The 15613-nt window shown below is 55.1% G+C and overlaps 1 protein-coding gene across 3 annotated transcripts in view; it reads right to left on the reverse strand.

The window, feature by feature from the left end:
• The window catches only part of ABR (ABR activator of RhoGEF and GTPase), a 178630-nt gene that overhangs the window by 22962 nt on the left and 140055 nt on the right, over positions 1 to 15613 (reverse strand). For all 3 annotated transcript variants that reach the window (XM_061176121.1, XM_061176122.1, XM_061176123.1), the window contains one exon: positions 15480 to 15611. In XM_061176121.1, coding sequence (XP_061032104.1) covers positions 15480 to 15611 — 132 coding nt within the window. The remainder of the gene's footprint in view (positions 1 to 15479; positions 15612 to 15613) is intronic.

The raw sequence follows: 15613 nt of genomic DNA on the forward strand, positions 1-15613 counted from the left end.
AGGCTGGGCCTCCTCCTCACCCACCCTTCGGCCCTCCCTCCAGCCCCTACTAAAGTAAGTTTGACGAGCAGCTCAACCAGCCAGTCTCTTCCCCTCTAGAGCCCTGGTTAACCCCTTCCCCACCAGGCGGCGCCTTGTGGCTGGGGTGTCTGCGGGAGGCTGGGGGAAGCCAGAGGGGGTCTGCAGAGGCCAGGGCTCAGGGCCAGGAGCCATCAACAGCTGCCCTTGGCCCCGGGCAGAGAACCAGTACTGCCCTGGGGTTCTACTCCTGCCCCAGATGCCTCCCTCAATGCCAACTCAGTGACAGGGCCCGACCCGCGTGGACTCCTGTGTAAAGAATAAAGAAGATCCCTAGCTGGGCAACCTCCTGGGCTTTAGCAGCCCCAGAGGGAATCAGCTACTATGGACCTTCTCTGGGGACATGAGCAAAAAAATCCAAGGACGACACGGGTTACAGATGCCCAGCAAGAGGTGCTCCTCTCACGGGCCACTTCTAACCATCACTGGTGCCCTTCACCAGAAAAGCCAAAAAAAGGGCTGTGCTGCTGGGGGCAGAGGACGTCCACTGACAAAACGGCAATAAGCCACTCTGTGCTGGGTGCCTTGGGATAGAGAACTAAGAACTTGTTCTTGACTCTCAAGTTGATGAATGTTCATTTCACAAGGTAACAAGTCAGTGTCCGGTGTTTGGAGAACAGAGAAAGGCCTGAACCCCAGATGATTAGGGTCCACACAACCCAGAGGCGTCCAGGCGTCACACCCTGTAGAGCTTGGCACGGGGGAGGAAGGAAACCAGTATTTTCGCAGCGCCAACCGTGAGCCGGGTCCCATGCAAAGGGCGTTCAAATATCTGCTGGCGTTGAAGCCTCACGACTTCTGTGCCGTTGGTGGTATTGTTTAGAGTTGTGAGGACTGGGGCTCAGGAAGATGAAGCTCTCGCCTGAGGTCACGGAACTGCAGCTGGCTAGTGACAGGTCTCCTCCAAAGGCCCTGGCGCTCACAACCACTGAAGTGTGGCTGGTTCTCTGGATTCGGGGGAAAGAGCTGGGTCAGGCCACCAGGGCAGGTGGGTCGGGGCCCAGAAGCAGCCCCTGGCATCTGGAATGCACCTGCTGAATGTCAACCAGCACACACGTCTTGGGGTTTATCATCAGAGCCCGCGGTGCTTTTGCAGAAAGGGGTGGCTTCCCCACAGAGGGAGCCAAGACTCGATCATGACAAGAGACGCCCTTCACCGAGCTTACTATGCGACGGGCACCACGCTAACCCTCCACGTGGAGAACCTCACTCACTGCTCCCCCAACCTTAGGAAGTATGTCCTCACATCCCCATTTTTCCATTTGAGGAAACTAAGGGTACAGAGAAGCTAAGCCACTTGCCCAGACCAGCCTGGGCCAGGCCACGAACAGAGGTCTGGCTAGGCCCTCACCACTGTGATATCCCAGTGTGGCAGGGTCTGGTCCTGTGCTGCCTTCTGCCTGGAGGTGGACGTGGAGTCCTGGAACTCTGCTGGACTCTGGTGGTCCTTGCAGGGTGGCTGGGCCACAGCCCCATCTCTTCTAGGGCTCCATGCTCCACACCTGCTTCTGCACAGTGCAGACAGGGCTGGGCTGCCAAGGCTGCACAGAGCCTCCTCCTACCTGAGCTAAAGTTGCCCAAAGCCAGTGCAGCTAAGCGGGGCAGAGCCACAACCGTTTTCCCAGTAAGCCTTGAGTGGGAGGGGAAGAGACCCACCAAGGCAGGGACATGCCTGTGTCCCCTGCCCAGCTGGGGCCTGAGCCACCCTTCTTGACCCACCCCTGACCTGCTCTCCCAGGGCACCTGGGGGCCACCTCTGAAGAGAATCTCCCTCCAGCCCCATGAGGGGCCAGCAGCTGCCCCCACCAGCTGCACAAAACCCACCTCCTCCAAGGCTTCACCCATTCCTGTGGTCTTCACCTCTTCATCCCAGTGATTTCATTCAAGAGGTACTGACTGAGGGCCTGGCTATGTGCCCAACCCTGGATAGGGGCTGGGGAAATCACAAAGATGAATCAATAGGCTGTGCTTGACAAAGCTGACAACCCAAGAGAGGAGAGGAGACAAAGGCTTAAACACCTCTTAACAGGAGGCAGAAAGGCATTCATGCATTTGGCATTTACCAATCGTGCACCTACCACACGTCACACCCAGATGGACAAAGCATCGTTTTTGCCCTCAAGAAACCCAGTCTTATGCTGCAAGAACAGCACAGATCAAGTGCCACGAAAGCTGAGAGAAAGGGGAGGACAATTCTAGCCAGAGAGAATCAGGGAAGGCTTCCTGGAGGAGGGGTTGGCGTGGGCCAGAAGAGAAAAAGGTCACCCTCCCTGGCTTTGCTCTGCATCCCTCAGCTAATGGGCAAATGCTGGTTGTGTAACTGGCCGGTAAGGTGCCATTATAATTGCTGACCACATTCACCTGCTGCAGACACATGGTCTGTGCTGGGCACTGCCAACTGTTAACTTCAAAACTGGCCCCTCACTGGCTTTCTAAGGTTCTCTGTCCTCTATCTGGGTCACATGCCACAGGATGCAGTCTGGGGGATGTTGAGTAAGGTGCGTCCCCCGCCAGGTGTGTGGGAGAAGAGGGGCAGTGCAGATTCTCTTCCCAAAGCTTTATACTTGTCTGTCTTAGGAACCCCAGGCTCAACACTTGTCTGGGTAAAGCAAGCTCTGATTGGATGAAAGATGGCCAACTGGTCTCCATGGTGACATAAGCGCCTTAGCAGATGGATAGCTGTTGGGAGGCTCTTCCCTTGAGATGCTCATCTTTCCTTCCTCCCTGTGGGCTGGGGGTTCTCTCTAGGGACAGCACAGACTTGCCTTCTCTTCCCCAAGCCTGACTCGCTGCTTCCTGGAAGCAATGGTCTAGGAGCAGGCTGCAGCAGGGGGGTTGGGCAAGACAAATGTTCCTAGCGAGTTCCTCAAAAGCAGCCGTCTGAGTTCTGGTCCCTCCAGCCCACCACAGACCCTTCCTCAGCTTCACTGGGTGGGCTAGGCTCAGGCTGTCCCGGCCACCCTGGAAGTGACGGCACCCCTTTCTGCTCTGTCCGTCCTGGCAGAACCGGCCTCTGAGGATGAGCAAGGGCCCCCTGTCTGGATAAACAGAGCCTGGGTGGGAAGGCCCACATGAACAGATGTCACTGCCTTTGGAATTAAAAACATTCCTAGTAGACTGTCCCATCCTCCCTCACCCCCTCCCCAGGCTCTCTGCCAAAGGAATGAGAGGGGCCGTCCCCAGGGAGGTGCGGGGCAGGACCCTGGGTTACACCGAGGGAGGGGTATATACCTGGGGTGGCTGGGACCGGCCACCCAGCACAGCTATGATTGAGGCAGAATCAGGCTAAAGTGATCAGCAGAGGCATCACTGAAGAAAAAAAAGGTCAACAGGGAATATATGCAGCCCGAGCTGTGTGGGCAGGAGAGGCAGGGACTGCCACCAGTGCTGCCTTGGTGACAGCTGGGGATGGGGACAGCTTCCAGGCAAATCCTCCAGCCTGTGAACACAAGGAGGAAGTTTCTTTCTCAGAACCTTGCGATGCTGCTGCTACTTCTCTGGAGTGACCTCCTTTTCCCCACTGGAACGACTTTCATCTTCCCTTCAGCCCAGACTGGAACCCCGATTCCCTGTCCCTATCCTCCAGCCAAGTGACTTGAAGGCAGGAAAGGGGGTTTCTGAGCAGCCAGCTAGACCAAGGCCACAGGCACCCCAGCGAGGACAGCCTGGGAGTGAGGGGGAGAGGAGAGCCCCAAAGGGCCACCCAGAGAGGCTGGGTGCAGGAGCTAGAGCTGGAGAGGAGCCTGGGATGGCGCTGAGGACGAGGACCGGCAGCGGTGTGGCCCGGGGTCAGCCAGGTGCGCTCCCTTCAGCCCCAGGGGAGCAGCTGGACAGGCCCCGCAGGAGCAGAGCTGGGAGGCGGGGTGTGGGTGGAGAGCAAGTGGTGTGTGAGGCTGGGAGGGCTGCAGAAAGGAAGCCCATGGTGGTTCCTGCCCAGAGACAGGCACCGGAGTCCAGCCCGAGAGAGAACCAGCAGGGCGGGCAGTGCACGGGAGCCCGGGGCCCACGCAGAGGGGGTATGAGTTGGCAGGGAGGGTGGCACATTGCAGGGAAACTGTGAGAAAGGGGGGCGGGAGAGTCCCTTTAAGATGAATGGCCCTGGGGTCCTTGCATTCCTAACGTGTGTTCTCACCTTGTTCTGTACCGACCCTAACCCAAACTGTGGATCGGAAGGGCAGAGATCTTCAGAGAATGAGAAAGTGAGACCTGTTTATGTTTTTCCATCCACACTTTTTGAGCATCTGCTATGTTCCAGGCCTGCATTAGGCCTGGGGACAGGAACACTTTGCTCAGAGTCACTGAGTCGCCAATGGCAGAGCTGAGCCTAGAAGCTACTTTTTCACTCATTTACCCATTCATTCATCACTGAATAGATACCCACCACATGCCAGGTGGGAAGGACCCTGAACGGGTCACAGCTCACTTGGAGCTGTGAAACTCCAGACCGAGCCCTAGCCACCCCACCACTGACCCACCGTCCAAGGAGATAAGTGCCAGCAACTGGGGACTCTTTCAGGCATCCAGGCCAGGACTCCGGGGTCTGGGTCCTGCCTGCTAACAGCTGTGTGTGGGGTTGCAGGTCTCTAAGATCTGGAGCCTCAACTCTGTAGATTAGTGGTTACTGGTAGCTTTAGATGGCCGCCTGAGAGGGGGATGGGGAGCGGCTTCCAGGATGTTGGGACAGGGGGGCAGCCAGGATTCAAAGGTAGTTGCTCCGCAGCCCAACCTCAAGGTGTACCATGACCCTCCCATCTCCCAAGGCCTGGCCGAGTCATAGGACAGTGCAAAGCACGGGCTGTTCTGCACACAGCCTCACCCTCCACTCTGCCTGGCCACCCCAGGCTGGTGTCTCGAGGGTGCTTGGTGGCTCTAGGAGAGGCTGAGACAGCCACAGAGCTTGCCTGCTTCAGGACTGTCCTAATGTCCTAATGGGCCCTGGCAACTCCTAGTAATTCTTACAGCATATTTGGTCACGGAAAAAGGGTGGAAAATCCACTTGAGCCTTTGGGAACATCTTGTATACCTAAAACAAAACCCACCAGGGACAGAGTGGGTAGAGCACACCCACCACACATCCATCCATTCCTTCCCACACAACTCATGGATATAACTCACAGCCAGACTGACACCCAGACCCCCTTGGCCGCTTGCCTGCTCCCAGGACGGAGGCAGTATGGCCGGGGTCTCCCAGCACAGCCAGGGGCCAGAGCACTCCAGGGGTCCTCCCAGGCCGCAGACTGAAAACACAACAGCCTCAGGCAGGGGGGTTTGAAAGTAGGTCAGGGTCCGCTGAGCCTCCATGCTTTTTTTCTCTTTTGCTAATATTAAGCAACTCTTTTCCACCCAACTCTGAGCTCCAAATGAACAGAAGAAAGCTCCTGGGAGCCACGGAACCGGGGTGTGAGTCCTGCCTCGTCACTGTGGAAGCCACTCCCCCTCTCTGGGCTTAGCTTCCACACCTGTCAAACAGGATCTTGGACCAGACAAGTGGTCAGCAGTGAATTTTTTTTAAGCAGAGGATATGCCCCGCTTTCTTTCTAAATGAAACCTTATGCCAAAGTCTCCCTGCCCCCAATCAGCTAACGGCAGAAGCAGGGAGCAGAGGCCCCTGGCTGAAGTGGGGTTCCAGGACCCTACCCACTCACACTGCCTTTGTCCACCACTCCCTGCCTTGGGAGCACCTTGGGTCACCCCAGTAATCCCCAAGCCCCGCAGACTCTGAAGCCTCTGGTCCTCCTTTAAGGACAGAGGCTTAAAGGAGGACAGTTCCCATGAGAACTGCTATTCCTCTACCACGGCCATTGGCCCTCGCTCCCCTCCAGGGTGGGTAGATGTGGAAGTCGGAAGATTAGGGGCTTTTTAAGGAAACTTTTGGGTCAGAGTCCTGGATCTGAAGCTCATGTTTTATCTCTACTTTTCTCTCTGCTTTGGGAAAACTCTGGGCCTCTGCTTTGCTGGTGTGGGCTCCCTTCGGTGGCCTTACAATAGGATAACACTTATCTCATGGAGTCAGTCTGGTGGTGTTTTCTGGGTCACCTCCGGCCTGAAGCCAGTGCAGCTCAGCTCTTGCCTCCAAGGGTGTGAGCAGGCTATGCCTCGCTTTCCCTGTGCCAGCCCATGGGGAGTGGGTGGCACCTGGGGGTCGGGCCCTCACCAAGAGCCACCACTGCCCCCACGGCTCGTGCCGCGGCCAGGCTGGGCTGCGCAGCGCCCACAGTGAGGGAGAGCCACATAAGGCGCCCCCGATCAGCATTCACGTACAGCCTCAGCCCTCACTCAGGGAGTCCCTGGCAATTCCCCTACTAAGTCCTTTTCTCAAAGGTTTTGAATAAAGTCAAAGGCAGGACCATCCTAGGAGGCTGAATGGCAGCCTCCGCCAGCAGGGAGGTGAGCGGTTACTGGGAGCGTGCAGTAAGCCAGGTACTGCTGCCTCCGAGGACTCATCTGATCCTTGCACGGGTCTGAGAGGGAGCACTCGGAGAGGTCGCCTCGCTATTAGATGGTGGAGCTGCGATCAAACCTGGGTCTTCTGCTTCTGAGTCTAGGAGCCCCCGGGCCCAGAGCTGGGAGAGCACCCTCTTTTGGTCTGTGGAGAGGCGGGATTGTTCTCAGGGCCTGAAGGAATCAGTTCCCAAGGTCCTCTCCACATCAGCTTCTCTGCTGCCTCTCACCTCTCCCAGGTGAGCCGGGGGAGCGGGCACCACGCCTGCCTGCTAAGGGGGCATTCCCACGCAGGGCAGGAGGCAGAGGAGACCCGTGCCTCTGTCTGTTTCCTGCCCAATGCTTCCTGTCTCCAGAACCCCCTGGGCAGAGCCCAGGCTCCCCAGATCAGGAACACCCGGGAGACGGAGGCGGCTGAGCGGGGGCTGGAAGAGAGAGGTTGTCCTACAAGTTTGGGAAGGCCTTTGGACAGCAGGGCGGGTCCTCTCGTAGGATCCTGCCCCTGGCTCTCCCGCATCCCGCTGCCCACTCTGCTCTCCAAGTACAACCGAGCCGTCCAGACCTGCCTTGAAGAAGGACAGCAGGTGAGGCACTGGACAGAGAACGGGTCTGAAACAGCTCTAGTCACCTGGGCCCTGGGAGGAGATGGTGTCAGAGGCAGGGAGAGGAACAGTCCCGGTGCCCCCGTCCCTCCCCGTGTGCCTCTGGGCTGGCACAGTGGTGATGATGGCAGCGAAGGGAAGAGCCTCCCATGGACCTGCTGAGAGCAGCAGGCAGCATGGATATAAAACACGGACTCTCGAGGCAGACGCTTCCCCTGGACGTGCACACCCAGCCCAGGCTGAAGGCAGGGGAGGGGTCCATCTTCCAGGGGAGAGGCTGGAAAGCCACACCCTGCATGGCCACTGCGGAGTCCCAGGGCGGGGAGCTGCCTAGCTGCCTCCCTGCAGGCAAGGTTTTCTCACAGCTGCCCTTCCCCCACATCCGAGTCAAAACCGGCCACTCTCAGGGGACAGGGCCTGGCTGTGGTCGGTGTGGCCTGAAGGATGCATGGGAGAAGGTGTTAAGGACACCCGGTAATGTCCCCTGTCGTTCCACTCAGGGAGGGACCCAGGCACTCCTGGTACCAGCTGTGAGGAACCAGAGTGGAAGGGGTTCTGGGTCAACCAGGCCAACGCCCCAGAGCCCAGCTCCAGGGCAGTAAAGCTGGGATGCTTGACCCTTGGGCAGAGTCAAACGGGGACAACAGACACCTCGGGGGCCAGAGGGAGGGACGTGGGGTGGGGAAGCCCTCGACTCCTGCCCTAGCAGCCTCCTGACCTGTGCTCACTCCGAATTCCCTCATGCCCTGCAGAGTAATTGAAACCAGAAGTAGTTCCCGCTGACAATGACCCCTTGTTCCCAGCTCATCACTCGCTCTGGGCCAGACCGCACCACGCCGAGCTGAATGCGGCTCTGAGGGGAACGAGCCCAGAGCTGCTCAGCCCGGGGGTGGGTGGGGGCACAGCAGGAAACCTCAGGCTGGCAGGTGGTGAGGCCCCAACCTTGACCTCCTGCCCACTCCAAGGTCGGTTCATCAAAGCTGGTCTGACTCCTACAGCATAAGAAAACAGATGTAGCCTCAGTCAACCTAAGGCCCAAACACAGGGGCCACTTGCAGGTGACAGCCTTTGGGAAGGGGGTTTGCTTGACAAGCTACACCCAGAATCCCTGCAGGAAGGCGGAGGACAGTGGACCTGGACCTGCCAGCTTGGGCAAAGGGCTGTCATCACTAGACAAGGACAGGCCTTGTGCCAGGTCCTGTGCCAAGGGCCTCACGGACTTTCCCCTTCTGTTCTCTTTACAGCCCATTTTACAGATGAGGAAACTGAGGCTCAGAGAGGTAAAGTAACCTGTTCACCCAACTAATGAATGAAGAAAGCTAGACTGAAGCCCAGATCTGTCTGGCCTCAAAGCCCCTTCAACACTGACTGAATGATCGCAATTCTCCTCTGTTCTGTTCACTACATGGGGAGGTCCTGTTCATTCTTTGCATCCACCACACAGTGCCTGCCACTTAGAGGGAGTTCAACAAACAGAAATGCGGGAATAAACTAGTGAAAGCATGGATATGCACTGACCAGCTCTTTCAGGGACATTCCATCCTTTGAGCCTCACAACAAGCCTGTGATAGAGGCAGAGTGGGGATAATTGCCCCCATTTAATAGATGAAGAAACTGAGGCCTCCAAAGATCAAGGGACCTGGATGCATTTTCCCACCCTCAGCCCAGTGTTCTTCGTACACTGTCAGGGTAACTGCACTCCACACTCAATCTATCTAAACCACTGACTGAGGGGAGGACAAACAAGTTAGGAAAGGAGGGCCAAGGAGACAGGGATGCCTAACCCGGGGGAGAGAAAGCCAGCGGGGGTCAGCTGTTTTCTTCAACTAGAAGAGGCTAATGGTGACAGATGTAAGCTTTTATATGTAGAATGGATAAGCAACAAGGTCCTACTGTATAGCACAGAGAACTATACTCAATATCCTATGATAAACCACAATGGAAAAGAATATTAAAAAAAGAATGTGTATATATGTATAACTGAATCAATTTGCTGTATAGCAGAAATTAACACAACATTGTAAATCAACTATACTTCAATAAAAAAATATTGATTAAAAGAAAAAAGGCTAGGGCTTCCCTGGTGGCGCAGTGGTTAAGAATCCACCTGCCATTGCAGGGGACACAGGTTCGAGCCCTGGTCTGGGAAGATCCCACATGCTGTGGAACAACTAAGCCTGTGTGCTACAACTACTGAGCCTGTGCTCTGGAGCCCATGAGCCACAGCTACTGAAGCCCACGTGCGTAGAGCCCGTGCTCTGCAACAAGAGAAGCCACTGCGAAGAGAAGCCCGCGCACCGCAACAAAGAGTATCCCCTGCTCGCCACAACTAGAGAAAGCCCGCGCGCAGCAACGAAGACCCAACTCAGCCAAAAATAACTAAATAAAATAAATAACTAAATAAAATAAAATCTTAAAAAGAGGCTAATGGTGACCAGTTGTGTCCTGGGGATTTGGGGGCCTGATCTCTGTTACAGCTGGAGAGAGATGAGCAACCAGGGGTGGGAGAGGGGGCGTGGTAACCCTGGGTCTAGAGGGAAGGAGGCTAAGAAATCTCCATCCTCAGAGACCATGCTCTTCTCCTCACTTAAAGGTAAGAAAGTCTAAGGCGGAAACAACCCAAATGTCCATTGATGGATGAATGGATAAACAAAATGTGATCTATACATATAATGTTATGCAGCCTTAAAAAGGAAGGAAATTCTGACACACGCTGCCATACAACATAGATGAACCTTAAACACATTGTGCTAAGTGAAGTAAGCTAATCACAAAAGGATAAGTATTGCAGGATTCCACTTACACGAGGTACCCAGAAATCGTCAAATTCATAGAAAGTAGAATGCTGGTTGCCAGGGGCTGGGGAAGGAGGAATGGAAAGTTACTGTTTAATGGGTATGGAGGTTCCGTTTGGGAAGATGAAAAGTTCTGGAGATGGATGGTGGTGACGGTTGCACAACAATGTGAATGTACTTAATTAATGCCTCTGAATTGTAAACCTAAAAATTATGAAAATGGTAAATTTCATGGTATATATACTTTACCACAGTTGAACAAAAAAATAAGAAGGTCTAGATATTGTCAGATGTACCAATCTGGGCTCTGAGAACACAGCCAAGTCCTGAAGGCAGGGGACTGGCCTTCATGACCTACTTCTGAGTGTCATTTCTAATAGCTCTGACCTCTCACAAGCTTCCAAATGGCCAGGTCAAGAATGTCAAAGAAATCACCCTCCTTTCCCCTTCAGACACAGGCTCCAGGCTCCAGATGGGAAGAGGACAGAGGGCGAGGCTCCCAATGGGCCTAAATGTTGCAATGGGGGGATGGCGTGGAGGGAGTGAGGGGGAGTTACCACTCCAGGCATTAGGACAGCTAGAGCTTCCTTCTTGGCCTGGAACCCTGCCCCAGCTCACCCCAGGGTCTTGAGCTCTCCTATGCCCCAGGGGACCGCCCCTAGCAGGCTCATAGGAAAGTGTAGCTGCCTCCCACCAGGGGGAACAGGGCCGAAGGTTGGGGGCCTGTCCCCAGGCTTGTGGCTGAGCTGGGAAGGTGGGGAGCAGGGGCAAGAAGGGGATCCTAGGTCTCAGACCCCTCTCTAGTCTGAAGTCAGTGGCAGGAACTGAGCTGTGAAGTCCTCAGGGAGAACTCTCCCCTCTGGCCCAGCCAGTCAACAAGGGCTGGATCCTGGGAATATGCTAATCAGCCAGCAAGTAGGTCCCAGTTGGGAACAGCACATCTGGAGCCTGGAGCAGCATGGTTGGAAATAGACTGGGATAAACATACAGGAGTCTCCTAGGGCCAGGGAGCCAAGGCAGAGGAAGGGGGGGCCTCCTGGCTGAGGGGTTCCTGGGCCAGGCAGGGGTGGGGCAGCAAGGAGGAAGCAGACAGTGGGGGTGGCCTGGATGGAGAAGCTGGAGGTCTGGGGAGGGAAGGGAGGGCTCAGAAATGCACCAAGCTGGTGGGATCTTCTACTAAATTTGCAGTGACAAAGGGCTGACCCCTAAGAGTCACAGGCTGACATCCAGGTCTCCCCCTGCCCCGTTCACTCATTTGCCCAGCAGCTGACCAAGCACCACCAAACTGGGATCAAGATCCCGAATCTGGAGCCTTTGCTCAACCACTAATGAGCTGTGTGACTGTGGCTATGTCACTCACCCTTTCTGGTCTCAGTTTCCTTCACCCCTCAAAACAGGATTGGATGAAATGCCCTCCAGGATTCCTCCTGGCTATAACCCTACCGATCCCTCTTCTTTCATTCATTCCTTCAACCTCCCTCTTACTAGCACTGCTCACAACCCCTCCAGCTCAGGGCAGGCGGGCTCCTTAATTTCCTGGGACACTCCCTGTGCATTCCTGCCTCCCTGCCTGCTCTGGGCCACGTGGGCCCTTCCCCCAGAATGCCCACCCCACTGCTTTCTGCTGATCCAGAGCCTGCCCACCTTGCTAGAATAACAGAGCCTTAAAACGGCAATTAATGCGCTGGCCATTATGTAAATGATTTTTATAAAGTACTTTTGACAATGTAACAAGAAAGGTAATTATAAAGACTACATTCAGACCTAGAAAAAAGGGGGTTTATGGTAATGCTACTTGAAAATAGAAAAATAAGACAAAATACGCACCATCATTAAAACCATATAAAAATCTGTATACCTGAGGAAGGGAAAAGGCACAAAATAAGATGGCTGTTTCAGAGGAGTGGGAGTAGGGATGGTTAGTGATTATGTTCAAGTCTCATTATTATTATTGCAATTCTCTAATATAAACACTGCTTTTGGAATTTAAAAAACCCAGTGCTCTCAAATCCCTCACTCCACCTCCTCCTGGAAGCCTCCCTAACTCTAGCCCACAATGATCCCTCCTTGTTTGAATTCCTGCAGCACAAGTTTCCATCTTATTATGCAGGGAACAGTGGGAGGCTTGCCCTGGAGAGGGCAAGGCAGGGGCTCTGGAGACTCCGGGCTCTCCTACCCGCTGGCTGCCTGGCCTTGGGCAGGTTCCTTAACCCTTTCGTGCCTCAGCTTTCTCATCTTTAAAACTGTGATAACTTTCCTACCCTGTAGGGTACTGTGAAGATCCCCCGGGGTAACAGCTGTGAGCATTAGCCCAGTGCGGGCTCACGGAAAGCTCTCTGATGTGACCACCCCCCCACCCCACCCCCACCATCATCAGCCGCAGCATCACCACCATCTCCAGCATGGTTATTGGCATCTAGCCTTGTTCCCTAGTGGCGTAGCATATATCGATACTCTTGTCTTTCCAATCTGGCAGTAGATTCCTTGAGGCCAGGCCCCTGCACCTCAGAGCAGCCAGTCCGTAACAGGCACACTGCAGAAGCAGAGGAAGTCCCCCTCCCCTGACTCTTTTCCACGCACACTCATTCTGCTTCTTTCCAGGTACACCAGGCAGAAACGTCCCCTGCCGGGAGGTAAGAGGACTCCAGACAAAGGATAAAGAGGGATGCAGGGCTGGGAAATCGCCCCAGCTCCTTCTCCAGGCCACTAGCCATGCACTGCCCTTCACCCAGGCTGAGGGGTTCCCTGATGAAGGCCTGGGCCATGGAGACACAGCACAGAGGAGAGAGCAGGGCCTTCCCTGCACACCGTCAGCGGAGGCACCAGGGCCTCAGTGTCCTCGTCTATAAAATGGGGTGGATACGACCACCCTTTTCCTCACAGAGCTGTTGCAAGGATCACATGAGAACATTTGGGAACGGGCCTCCAAGAGCACAAGTGCTGGACACACATGTTGGTGATTAGCGCTGCCATTTGTCTGTCACTAAATGCTGCCCCTTCCTCACCCACAGCCTGCCGCTCCAGGGCCCCTGCCCCCATTGCCACATGAGGCCAACCCAGAGAGGGAGACTCATTTTGGAGCAAACGCCTGGAGCTCAGGAGGCGGGATCCCTCGCTGTTCTCTAGATGAGCTGAGGGAGGACAGGCTTAGGAAGAAGTGGGAGTAACAGGAGTGGGCCTTCCGCCCCTGCCTTTCTTTCAGGCCACCTGAACATCCCCAAGGACTTGGCCCCTACTGTGAGGCCACCTTTAGCTCCATCCTCGGCGCCTGCTGAAGGGGAGCAGAACCGAGTGCCAGAGGCTGGTGCCAATTCCCTTCCTTGGACACGAGGTGGGAGGGGAGGTGGGAGTGAGCTGTGGGAACAGACGGTTCTGTGGCTCCGTGGGGTTCAGTGCGGTCTCTCCAACCCAGCCCGGTCATCCTGGGTGGCTCCGAGGGTAGTCCCAGGCTGAGAGGACTTTACAAGGCATGGCACACCCCTGGTGGGGATAGCCCACCCTCTGATCCCCAGGAAGGAGGGCAAGACGGCTCCACATCTGAGGACAAGGCCTGGGCCTTGGGGAGTTGAGGGCTGGGAAACTTCACAGCCCTCCAGAGGATGCTGTCTCTGAACTGGAGGCTCACAGGCCCAGGTCAGCTGGCAGCAGGAAGGTTTGTGTTTCTTTTAATATCAACTCCCAGGCATTTAACATTCCTCGAAGCTTAAACACAGAAACATTTTCCTTACCAGACTGTGCTTTCTGCTTTGCCAAACAGAACCTGGCTTCCTCCCCTTCCCCCACCATCTGCTCCTGTCTCCAGGATGTAATGATTTACGGTGTGTTTCCCCTGGGGCCCGTGCAGCTGACAGCAGTGCGAAGGAGGGAAGCAACAGGGCTGCAAGTCCAGGTGGGGACAATGCCTTCGAGCCCTGGAATCCGGGGTCTGGGGGTTTGGCGCCCACGGTGCTTACTGAGCTGGCTGCCCAGGACACCCTTTTAAACTCTTCCATTCTGCAGCCACTAAATGACCCGGGGGCGTGGCCACCGGTCATGCTTCTTGGCTGGGTATCTCCTGAGGCTGGACGGGCCGGCCCAGGGATGTGGAGATGGGCCTCCCGGTCCTCATCCCTGCAGGAAGTAGCTTCCCGGGACTGAATCTAGAGCTCACTCTCATCAGCTCCCATTTCCTAAATAATGAAGGACCGGCTCGTGGTTGCCTGGCAGCACTATCTCCCTGGCGACGGTGCTGAAGAGCGAGGTGCAGGTCCCCAGCATTAAGAAGGGATGTGCTCAGGAACATGGGGTGACATGAGGCAGATGGCTGGGCCCCCACTGAATGGTGCCATCTCCCTTGTTCACACACAGGAGCCTGAGACGGGGTCGGGGGGGGCACGCAAGTCCCCAAGGGGACACTGCCACCAAGGACACCCAGCCAAGAGTCAGGTACCAAACTCTGCAGCCTCAACAGTGCATCAGAGAACAAATGCTTCCTGCGAAAAAGCATCATTCTACTCCCCGCACCCAGATCACACCTGGGGCAACTGTTAAGAAGCCTATAGGTTTATGTATAGCTGATTCACTTTGTTATAAAGCAGAAACAACACACCATTGTGAAGCAATTATACGCCAATAAAGATGTTTTAAAAAAATAATTAATTAAAAAAAAAAGAAACCTAGAGTACCCAAGGCCCACGGCTCAACGGCAGGGTGTCAGTTACCATTTGCTTTGATTGCACGGTCAGAGAATCCACACCCAAAGCAGGCTACTTGTGTCAAAAGCACGAGGCCATACAAGGTGCCAGATGGAATGTGGATAGCTCCACACTGAAGGTCACCCCTCCAAGCCTGCATCCCCTCGACAGGTAAGTGAATAGCAGCCATCTTCAAAACTGGCAGAATTTCCAAAGACACAGGCTGCAAACAAAGCCCTTTTCCCTCTGTACATTTGTAAGGCACCGAAAAACGTAGCGGAGGCATATATACTCTTACCCTGACTCAGGACCTGCCCCTGCTCGTAGCACAGGACCCACCCTAAGCCAATGAACTCCTGGCACAGCTGAGTAAAGCCCAGCAACCCCAGCAACAGGTCAGAGACCAGCCCCCAGCAACTCAGTTGGATCCTAAGCCCTTCCAGTCCCGTGGCAAATGCTTGGGGTCTCACTCCTCCCATGGCACACAGGGCTAATCCAACACAGCTCTCATGGATACAGCCTCAGAATCCTTCTTAACACAGTGTTCCTGGAAAAAGCCACTAGTAGGCTAACGATGGGATGTGAAAACAAAGGTAGCTGTCATCCTTGTAGTCCGTCCTGCAGGAGTGTGGATGATCCACTGGCACCAGATGTGGAAGCCCAAGGAACCAGGCACATGTGGGCTTCTGGGGCTAGAATAAGACACCATCTCCAGCAGGGGAGAATAACCACCTCGGGAAACGTTTCTCAGAACAGCTTTGAAACCAAGTCACAAAAGGCCAATCACCCTGACCAAGAAGGTGGAGGAGAAGGACGCCTTCTCCACTGGCACCACCTCCTGACAGCTCCCCGAGCCTTGCCTTGGTGCCCTGGCTGTGCCTGCCTCTCACCTGGATCTGCCCTTTGCCCATGATCTTGTCCACGATCTCGTTGTTGTCCTTGTTGACCTTGGTCTTGTCATAGCACTTCTCGTAGCACAGGATCCTCAGGGACTGAGACCCCTCCAGCTCAATCTCGAACTCCT

This window comes from Eubalaena glacialis, chromosome 19 (genome assembly GCF_028564815.1).
Source record: "Eubalaena glacialis isolate mEubGla1 chromosome 19, mEubGla1.1.hap2.+ XY, whole genome shotgun sequence".
Classification (NCBI taxonomy): domain Eukaryota; kingdom Metazoa; phylum Chordata; class Mammalia; order Artiodactyla; family Balaenidae; genus Eubalaena; species Eubalaena glacialis.